At 54.2% G+C, this 9,979-nt stretch overlaps 1 protein-coding gene across 1 annotated transcript in view; it reads right to left on the reverse strand.

Moving 5' to 3' along the window:
- Positions 1-1,111: 1,111 nt before the first annotated feature.
- Positions 1,112-9,979, reverse strand: part of GRM2 (glutamate receptor, metabotropic 2) — a 12,296-nt gene continuing 3,428 nt past the window's right edge. The window contains exons 3-6 of the mRNA XM_011986281.1: positions 6,480-7,317; positions 3,567-4,642; positions 1,907-2,087; positions 1,112-1,685 (exon numbers count right to left, since the gene is read on the reverse strand). Of these exons, the coding sequence (XP_011841671.1) occupies positions 1,612-1,685; positions 1,907-2,087; positions 3,567-4,642; positions 6,480-7,317 (2,169 nt within the window). The 3' untranslated portion in view covers positions 1,112-1,611. The remainder of the gene's footprint in view (positions 1,686-1,906; positions 2,088-3,566; positions 4,643-6,479; positions 7,318-9,979) is intronic.

The following is a 9,979-nucleotide window of genomic DNA, read 5'->3' on the forward strand; positions in this document are numbered from 1 at the left end:
GTTGAATGTCAGATAAATAACCAAAATTTTTAATATAAGTATGTCCCAAATATTGTGTGGGACATATTTATACTAAAAAAGAGTATTCATTGTTTATGATATTCAAATTTAACTGCGCAATCTGTATTTCATTTGTCATTCGTACATCCCAGATGTTGGCTGTTCCTGCAATTTTCTTTGTTTATTTTTGTTTTTGTTTTTTAAATTGTTTACCCAAATTTCCACAGCCTTGCCAGCCTGTGGATGCAAATGGGCTCACTTAAAAATAACAAATGCCCTGGGCTGCTGGCTAATGCAGGACTTTGTCCCTCTGCGCCACGCAGTCTGGGGACTCTCCAGAAGCTGCTGTTTTCCGGTTCGGTGCCCGCTGCCTTCTAGGCCACAGGAGGGCAGCGGTCGCCTGGCCACAGTCATGTACCTTAGCGCCCTCTGCTGGTGAACCCTGACAGCAAACTCCGAAGATGCCCAAAGGCTCTGGGCTCCTCAACCGGCCCACCAGGCCAGAGCTCCTCCGCGGACTGGAGAAAGGTTCCCTTTTCTGACTTCTCGCTGGGCCTGACAGCAGATGGTGTCTCCAGCTGCTCCGCCTCTGCCCTCCCTGCTTCACCCACCCCCTCTCCCCAAAAGCTCTTTCTGCCTTTGTAAGTGCCATATGAACAGGCAACATTCAGTCCATGCCTCCTCTCGGTTCCCCCTGCACCAAATGCTTGGTGTGGCTCCATACACTTGGGGGATCCAGTGCCAGGCTGGCCAGCTGTGGGAAAGCCCACTATTCCCGGAGGTCACTCCTGCTCCATCACCCACACCATCGTGGAGGCCAGGACCCCAGGGAAACCCCTGGACTGCCAGATAAGCCTGTTCATTCATCTCTATCCATTTAAAGCCCCCATCCGACCCCAGGATGCCTGGGCCAGTCTGCAGTGGCTCCTTTTAAGGGAGCATGGCTCATTCATTTTCCATCTCCCCACCAGGCAGGGCTGGGTCTGTCTCGGTGGCAGACAGGTCCTAACATCAGGCGCAGAGCAGAGTCGATGTTTAAACACTAGCAGAATGATGGCTGGGAGGCTGTGGAGGGCATGAGGGGCCTTGCTGGGTCAAAGGCAAAGAGTGATTTTTTAAAATAAAGCCACTTTATTTACAGGTAATACAAAATAAACGACAGGACAAACTACTGTGTGGGGGAGGGGCAGCCCCCACAATAACCACCCTCCCCATCCCAGAGTAACTGATATAAAAAATAAAAAAGGCCCTAGATAGGGGGAGGGGCTGGGCTGGAAGCACCTTTGCTGGTTAGGACTGGGGCCTGCCGTCCTCCGCCACCCCGGTCCAGGACAGACTGGACCCTGGCTTGCTCCTCTCCGAGCCCTGGGCCTGGCCAGGATGAAACACAGCTACAAGGGCAGTTTGTGGCCACTGCAGAGGCTCCCAGCCAAGGCTCCTGACTTCTGAGTCTGAAGAGTTGGGGTAAGGAGGTGGGTAAGTGACTTTGGGGGCAGACATGGGGTGGGCAATAAATTATTGCAGTGCTCCAGCCAACTTCCTCCTGGCCCTGGACGCGGGTCTGCACTAGGTTCCCAGGAGCAGCTGTGTCAGGGCGGGAGTATGGGGTCTTCAAAGTGATGATGTTGTCGAGTCTACCACCTCACGGCCATTGCAAACGGTGGGGACAAACTGGGAGCCAGACCCTAAGAAAAGGAAGCCAGAGGTTGGGGCCACCTCCGAGGTCCTCCATGGAGGGCAGGCAGCGGGGAAGCAGGGCTGTAAGGGAAGCCTCCCCTCCCTTCTCCCATCCTCTCCTGCCAGTGTCATTTGAGGGGCACCTCACCCCCCCACAAGAGATCTCAGCAACCCAAGGAGCTGGACAGGGAGAGGGGAACAGGCAGAGAGGGCTGCTTACGACACTGACCTTGGCCAAGGCTGGAGCTGGCCCTGGCAGCAGCACTGCCAAAGCGGCTGGTGGGCGCCCGGTGGCTAACCACGTTCTTCTGCGGCTGGAAGAGGATGATGTGCAGCTTGGGCGCAAAGAGGCAGCCAAGCACCACGGAGCCGCTGAGGCTGACTGACACGCACATGGTGGTGGTCTGTACCTGCGGTGGGTGAGTGGGTGAACAGGCACAGGTCAAGACCTGGGCCTGACCCCAGGACCCCCTGCCCGGGCTTTAGGGGAGGGAGTGGGGGAGACTGAGCATCCAACACTGGGCTGTGGTCCATTTGCCAGGTCCCAAAGCATTGCTAGGAAAATTGGGCACAGTCCCAGCATCAGACCCAGACCATTTTCCCAGGGTGACAAGAGTTCCAGCTGAAGGGGAGAACATGCAGGGGTGCATGTATGCACAGGGGTGTGTGCATTTGAGGGGGTGCAGGTATGGAGTGCATGCATGTAGGTGTATGTGTATATCTGTGTAAGTGCATGTATGTGGGGTGGTGAATTTCTGCAGGTGTCTGCGTGAGTGTATGTGTGTGTGAGTGTAGGGTGCATGGATATGGATTCATATCCATGTGTGTGTGTGCCAACGAGTGTGTGTATGTGGGATATGTGTGTGTGCATGCATGTGGCTATGTCTGTGTGTACAAGTGTGTGTGTGTGCATGCATGTATGGGTACAGTGTGTGTCCCAGGTGAGTCCTTAGCTGCCTGTGATTGGCATGCAAATGCAAATCATATGCAAATACAGGCTGAGTTAGAGCAGAATCCCTCCCCAGCCCTGGCCTCTACCACCCAAGCAGGTGGCCCAGCAGGTGCAAGCAGAGCAGCCAAGCCCAGCGGTCCCTGGCCCCCAGCACTGTGCCACCACACCTCTGTCCTGGGGAAGGGGCCTTTGCCGGGGCTTTCGCCTCAATTTTTCTGCAGTTCAGACCCTGCTCTGCACTGCCAAGCTGAGTGACCTTGGGCAAGGGATTGAACCTCCCTGAGTCTCTGTTTCTTCATCTGTAAAATGGGAGAGCCATGGAGCTTACTCAGGTCATGAAGATTAACCAAGATGACCCTCTTATTCAGGACACAGCTCTTCTGTCACCTCCTCAGGGCTTCCCTGACCACCCTATCTGAAGCAGTCATTGCCCCTTGGAGCTGGGGAGACCATTGAGACACAGTGCCAGTTGGAACCAAATTTGCTCAGAAGCCACCAACTGGGGAACAATTTTCACCTGCTTTAGCTTTTCTCAACTCTGTACCACAGATCTCCTTCCCTACCCACCTCGCTTCATCTTTCCTGCCTTCCCTGGCTTCATCTCGCAACCCCTTCTGCAGCTGACCCCTCAGTGGAGCAGGGCAGAACCCTCTTCATTTGAACATATTTCTGCACCCCTATTTCCTCCCAGGATAGGGGATGACATGCAAGTCCTGAAATCCCAGCTCTCTCTAACTCGAGTTCCCCACCTCCCTGGCCATTTCCCTAGGCCCTATTCAGCCCTCCCACCTTCCCCTTGGGATCCACACAAGCTGTGGTCCCCTAAGTGGGCATTTAACCTCTTGGAGCCCCAGAGCTACCAGTAGATTAAATAAGATACCAGGAAACAGAGGGTCTGGTGTCCCATCTCCCCTGACCTCTGTGGCAGGTAGCTCACCCGGTAGTCACTGGAGGTGACGTAGAAGATGGGCAGGAATGCCAGCCAGATGATGCAGGTGGTGTACATGGTGAAGCCAATGAATTTGGCCTCATTGAAGTTTTCAGGGCACTTGCGAGTCTTGAAGGCATAAAGCGTGCAGAGTGCGATGAGGAGCACGTTGTAGGCCAACGAGCCCAACATACTTGCATCGCGGTGGTTGCAACGCAGTGTCACCACCTCCCGCCGTTCGGGGGCCGTCTCCTTGCCTGTGCCTGGTGCCTCCACCACCAGCCAGGCGATCACAATGAGCAGCTGGCCTGAGATAAGCGCCAGGCAGATGGCCACCTGTGAGGCAGGACTGATGAAGCGTGGCCGCTGGGCACCCTCCCGGGCCCCACCGAAGATGCGTGCAATGCGGTTGGTCTTGGTGAGCAGGGCTGAGTAGCAGACAGAGAAGGCAGTGCCCAAACCAAGACGCCGTAAGGTACACACTGCCGTGGATGGCTTGGCAATGAAGATGAAGGTCATGCAGTAGCAGAGGAAGACACCACCCAGCAGGATGTAGCAGAGCTCCCGACCCGAGGCCTTGACCACTGGTGTGGCATTGTGCCGCACAAAGACACCCAGCACAAAGAGGGTGGCCAGAGCACCCAGGCAGGCGATGGTGACAGGTCCCACGGCCCAGGCATCGCCCCAGCGGATGTACTCCTGGGGAAGTTCAAAGCAGCCAGTCAGGCTGGCATTGGGCCAGTAGCCCAGGCCACAGTCGGCACAGGTGAATTCGTCCAATCGGTACTCATAGGGCTGGCACGGGATGCAGAGCCAGCAGCAGACCTCGCCCGGCTGCACACTCTTCACCTCATTTCGGAGGCAGGGCTCACTGCAGCGAGAGGCTGGCAGGGGGCCGGCTGAGGGTGAGGCCCATGGGATGAGGCTGGTGTCCAGAGTCAAGCCTTCTGCCCAGTAGCCCACCTTCTGGTAGCGATAGCGCCCACTGCCTGCACGCAGATAGGTGAAGATGTTGTAGCGGCCAATACCATCACCAAAGCGGTCAAAGCGGACCTCATTGTGGGTGTCAGCTGGGCGAAAGGGGGCTAGGATGGGGAAGGGAAGGAAGAGAAGATTGGACTAGTGTGTTACCCTGATGTGACCTCAACATCCACCCTAACATGGAACCCAAACGCCAGAGCTAAGGCCACCATTAGCCCTTCCAATCCTTAACCCAATACTAAATCCTGTCTTGACCCCAGTCATTTTTCTAAATGAGAGATGACAACAAAGTCTTACTCCTAAACTACAACATCAAACCCCAACCCTAAATGCCAAATGTAATCCCAGCCTTAAAGCCCAGACATCTCCAAAAACCTAATGCCCACATCAATCCCCAACCATGACTCCCCAAATTCAACTTTAGTACTATCCAACACTTTCCAACCCAGGCCCCAAATCCCAACTTCATCGAAACATACACTACAGCCCTCTCCCCAGACTCAATGCTAAGGCTAAACCCAGTCTCAGTTCTAATCCTGTCCCCACTAATCCCAACAACAACCCCACCTCCAGCACCCCCAGTCCTAATAGTCATCCTGGTGCAAACTGAATCCCAACCTCAGAGGTCACCTGCAACCACTGCCATTCGCCAGAATGTGCTCAGTGGCTGGAAAATCACTTCCTCTCTCCACTCCCACTTCATCCCTCACATCTCCCAGCCAGGCTCTAGCCAGAATTTACAGCCATCCCCAGCCCCAGTGAGAAATCAGGGTTCAAGAAAGCAAAAGACATGCTTAAGGCCCCATGAGTGAATAGTGCAGCCTAGATTCAAACCCAGGTCCCCTCAAGCACCTACTCTTTCTACTCAGCCTAAAAGTTCTCAAAATCCAACTCTAGCCCTACCATAAATGCCACCCAAGTCAAACATGCTGAATTTAGCCTTGCTCTAACATCAGCCCAATTGGACCCCAGACTCCAACCCTAACCCCTACGCTGATTGTAGCATAACTCTGAATGTCACTTCTATTGGAATTACTCTTCATCTTAACCCTGAGCCAGGGCTTCCAAGCTTTGTCTCCCACTGTTCCCATGGTGATTCTTCCTGAAGCATAGTGATGATCTGTAGCACTCACTTCTCTTAAAGCTAGCACTCTTGTTAAAATAACTTTTGATTTCAGGAGACTTTCAGGTCACCTTGAGTGGAAAATCAAGATTAGGAATAGAAATTTTCCCTGAAGCTAGGCGCAGTGCCACATGCCTGTCATCCTAGCTACTCTGGAGACTGAGGCAGAAGGATCACTTGAGCCCAGGAGTTGGAGGCTGTATTGTGCTTGTGAATAACCACTGCATTCCAGCCTGGATAATATAGTGAGACCCCATCTCTGAAAGAAAAAGAGAGAGAGAAAGAAAGAAAGAGAGAGAGAGAAAGAAAGGAAAGAAAGAAAGAAAGAGAGAGAGAAAGAAAGAAAGAAAGAGAAAGAAAGAAAGAAAAAAGAGAGAAAGGAAAGAGAAAGAAAGAAAGAAAGAAAGAAGGAAAGAGAAAGAAAGAAAGAATATAGTGTCATCCTGATGCTCACCCTCAAGCCAGACTGATTCTAACTCTCACTGGTGCCTGAGAATGGGCTTGAGGTCTCCTGGTCTCCACCTTTGGCAAGACAAGGAGATAGAAGATAGAGGGCAGGGCCCAAGGAGGAGCCAGAGACCCTCAAAATGGCAGGACCGGGCCAGAGGTCTACTCTCTGGAAGAAAGTGGAACCTCAGCCCTGGCTTCAGTTGGAGTCCTCTCTGCCTAGCATCCTTGCCCTGGCTCTGATGCCACTCCTGGGTGAGTCCTTTACTTTCACTCTGCTGTTTCCTTAGCAAAGGAATGGAAGCTGAAGGCCTGCTTCCCCTCATCCTCTGACAGCCAGCAGGCCAATGGACACTGGCCAACAACATTACCATCAAACTTGACGTTGAGCACAAAGTCCTTGTAGAGGCGGCGCCCGTTGACTGGCCGCATTGCGTCACAGAGCCGGGTGGTGTTGGGGCAGAGGGCACGGTGCATGTTGTGGAGCGCGTGGGCCATGGCATACACTGCATTGACCACAAACATGATCTTAGACTCCTGCTCAAAGGGCACGGCCCGGAGAGAGTGGACTGCGCAGTCTCGCTGCCGGAAGCTGCAGCGGAACCTCTGCTCCCAGAATTCACGGAACCAGGGATTCCGGCTGTTGTTCCAAGGGTCCAGGCTCTGGAAGTAGGAGGCAAAGTCACTGATGGGGTAGGAGGCCAGCTCGATGGTGATGGCACCCTCAGCAGCCCCCTCACTGCCTGCCACCACACTCTCCAGGGCCCCCCAGCCATCACTGGCCACCCAGGTGAAGCTGGCATTAAGACGCTGGCTGGCAGCAAGCAGCTCCCGGGCATCCTCAGAACGGGTGAACAGGACAGCCACGCGGGCACTGGGCTTCTGCAGCAGGGCTCGCACCACACCCTCAAAGGCTGCACGGTTCATGGCACGGCCCACTTTCTCCGAGGTGGCCACACAGATGTTGCGGGCACGAGCCTCTAGCTCAAAGGCCTCAATGCCTGTCTCGCCATAGTCGCCCTCAGACGCCACAGTGGACACATAGGTCCAGTTGAAGAAGCGGAGAATCTCAGCCATGGCCTTGGCTTGGAAGAAGTCAGGGGGCACTGTGCGGGCAAAGTAGTCATAGCGGGACTTGTCACTCAGCTTGGCACTGGTGGAGGCATAGCTGATCTGCGGGATCTGAAATAGCCGCAAGAGGTTGGCCACCTGGGGGAGGATTAGAGAAGGCAAAGATCAGAGGTCAGATCAAACACTAGAGACAGGTGCATCCCCCACAGCTAGCAGGTCTTGGTGTCAAGCGTCTGCAAGGTCAGCCCTAAAGGCTCCCTCTCTAAAGCCCTGCATCCCGACTTGACAGTCTTCCCTCTGGGGTAGGGAGTTTTTTTAATATCTTTCCAAGGGCTGAGGGAGAGAAGACCCAGGGCTGAGACACCAGGGTCGTGAGCCACACCTGATCCCCTCTGCCATCCCCTTTTAGACACATGGCAGGGGGGCCAAGGGAAGGCCTGGGTGGAGGGAGGTTGGCACCTGGCTACACTGGGGCAGAGGGAGGCATGAGATGGCATCTGGCTACTCAGAGCTCTTTGGCTCTCTACTTATTTGAGGGTAGGTAGCCCTTCCCCTGAATCAATCTGACAGAATGATACAGAAAGAAGGAAAGGTTCCCTCAGGAAGAAAGACACAGATCCCAGGGTCCCATGACCCTAATAGTCCAAGGCTTGGTCTCCATTGGATGCCTGAGTCTTAAATAAACAAGGCTTCTGCCCTACCACTGGCTTCCTGGCACCCCATCTTCCACCTTCAGGTCCCACAGGAGTGGGATCCAGCCAAGGGCCAGGTAGAGGGTGGGTAGGTGAAAGCAGAGCACGGCTCAGATTCTACAGCAGAGGGTGAGTCTTGTGTTGCAACTGGATACAGTCTATGGCTCTGACAGTCTAGGGTTCAATGTCTCCTCCCCTCCCACACGTTCTACCTTTGGGCCCCTGGAGTTGGCAAATCTCCCTGAGCCTCAGTTTCATGTCCCTGCCCTACAAGGCTGCTGAGAGGATAAAAACGATAATGCATGGGAGGCCACAGTGCCTGGCAAAGGGAAGATGATAGGGACATGGGCAAGAGAGAAGGAGCAGCCATGAGGGGGAATATCAACAGGTAGGTGCAGCCTACAGGTGACAGGCTAGCCTCATGTTGATCAGGACAAGGGAGAAGCAGACCACTGCTGAGGCATGGGTCCTGATCCAGGAGGCAGGCAGCTCGGGATGGCAAGCAGGTAACTGGACTTCTGGAGATAAATACATGGGCCCTAAGGAGAACTGTGGAGAAAATATCAGCAGAGGTCCTGGAAGACAGCAGCAGGTAGGAGGCCACCCACTCATCCCTGCCCCAACCCAGGGCTGCAGACGTAGATGCTAGCAAGCCACATTTCCCCAGGCTGCTGCCTAGCCACCTCCAGTGACTGGGACTAGCAGGACAGCTGCCTAGCCACCTCCAGTGACTGGGACTAGCAGGACAGATAATCCACTCCCAGCAGTGGACAGTGTGGCCAGGCCTCCCCGACTCCAGGCCAGTAACTGACTCCAGGGTTCTGATTGCTGCTTCTGCTCCATTTCTCCTGAACAACTGTTCCAGGATAAGGGGCCTGGCCCTCTCCATCATGACAATGCCCTCAGTCACTCTCCTATAGGAAGCTGAGGCCCAGCCAAGGCCTACCTTATGTCCCCCAGCCCTGATCCTAGCTCCAGCCACATCTTCCAGCAGCCTGTGCTGGGCACTTGGCAAGCGGGAATCTGGATGAGAGGTAGGACTCAGTCAGAGACAGGAGGATCACAGCTGGGCACAGCCCTGGGAGCAGCAGAGGGGTCAGCGGGGCCAGCAGCCTCTGCTGAAGCTGAACCACAGGGCACCCTCTGCTGGCCCCTGTGGGAAAGTAGGAGGCTAAGGGCAGGGGAGCTGGCTCCCCACCCTTCCCACCCCCTCAAATCCTGTGCCCCCTGAAGACTCTCTGGTGCCCTCCCCCGACACATTCTGTTTATCTTCCTCCTGACCCCTCTGCCCTGATTCTCTCCTCTGGCCACTCCTGGCTTCTATCTGGCCACCCCTCTCCAATCCAGGCAGAGATGATCTGACAAGTCAGGAGTCCCTTGGCCAAGAGCCGATTTCACAGCTCCCCTCCACCGCTGCCTTGAATGTGGCCCACCTCTCTCTGAGCCTTGGTTTCCTCATCTATAAAATGGGTTAAAAATAATAGCAGCTAATATCAACTGTGCCCTTATGACTTGTCAGGTCCCTGATACATACTATGCATGTATCAACTCATTAAATTTCCATGGCAAACCTAAAAGTAGAAAAGTATTGTGGGCCAGGCACAGTGGCTCACGCCTCTAATCCCAGCACTTTGGGAGGCCGAGGTGGGCGGATCACCTCAAGTCAGGAGTTTGAGACCAGCCTGACCAACATGGTGAGGTCAGGCTCGTCTCTACTAAAAATACAAAAATTAGCCGGGCATGGTGGCAGGCGCCTGTAATCCCAGCTACTTGGGAGGCTGAGGCAGGAAAATCGCTTGAACCCGGGAGGCAGAGGTTGCAGTGGGCTGAGATCTCACCACTGCACTCCAGCCTGGGAGACAGAGCAATATCTTGTCTCAAAAAAGAAAACGAAAAAAAAGTGTTGTGAATCCAATTTTATAAGGAAGAAACTGTGACACAGAAAAGAGAAATAACGTGCCAGGGTCATGCAGTTAGTAAGTGGGGAGACCTGGCTATTAAGCCCCTCAGGGTTGTTTAACATCAAGGGTGAGGGTGTGTGTGTGTGAGAGAGGGTGTGTGTGGGGGTGTGTATGGGTGTGTGTGGGGTGTGTGGGTGTGTGTGGGGG

This window comes from Mandrillus leucophaeus, unplaced genomic scaffold (genome assembly GCF_000951045.1).
Source record: "Mandrillus leucophaeus isolate KB7577 unplaced genomic scaffold, Mleu.le_1.0 Scaffold296, whole genome shotgun sequence".
Taxonomy (NCBI): domain Eukaryota; kingdom Metazoa; phylum Chordata; class Mammalia; order Primates; family Cercopithecidae; genus Mandrillus; species Mandrillus leucophaeus.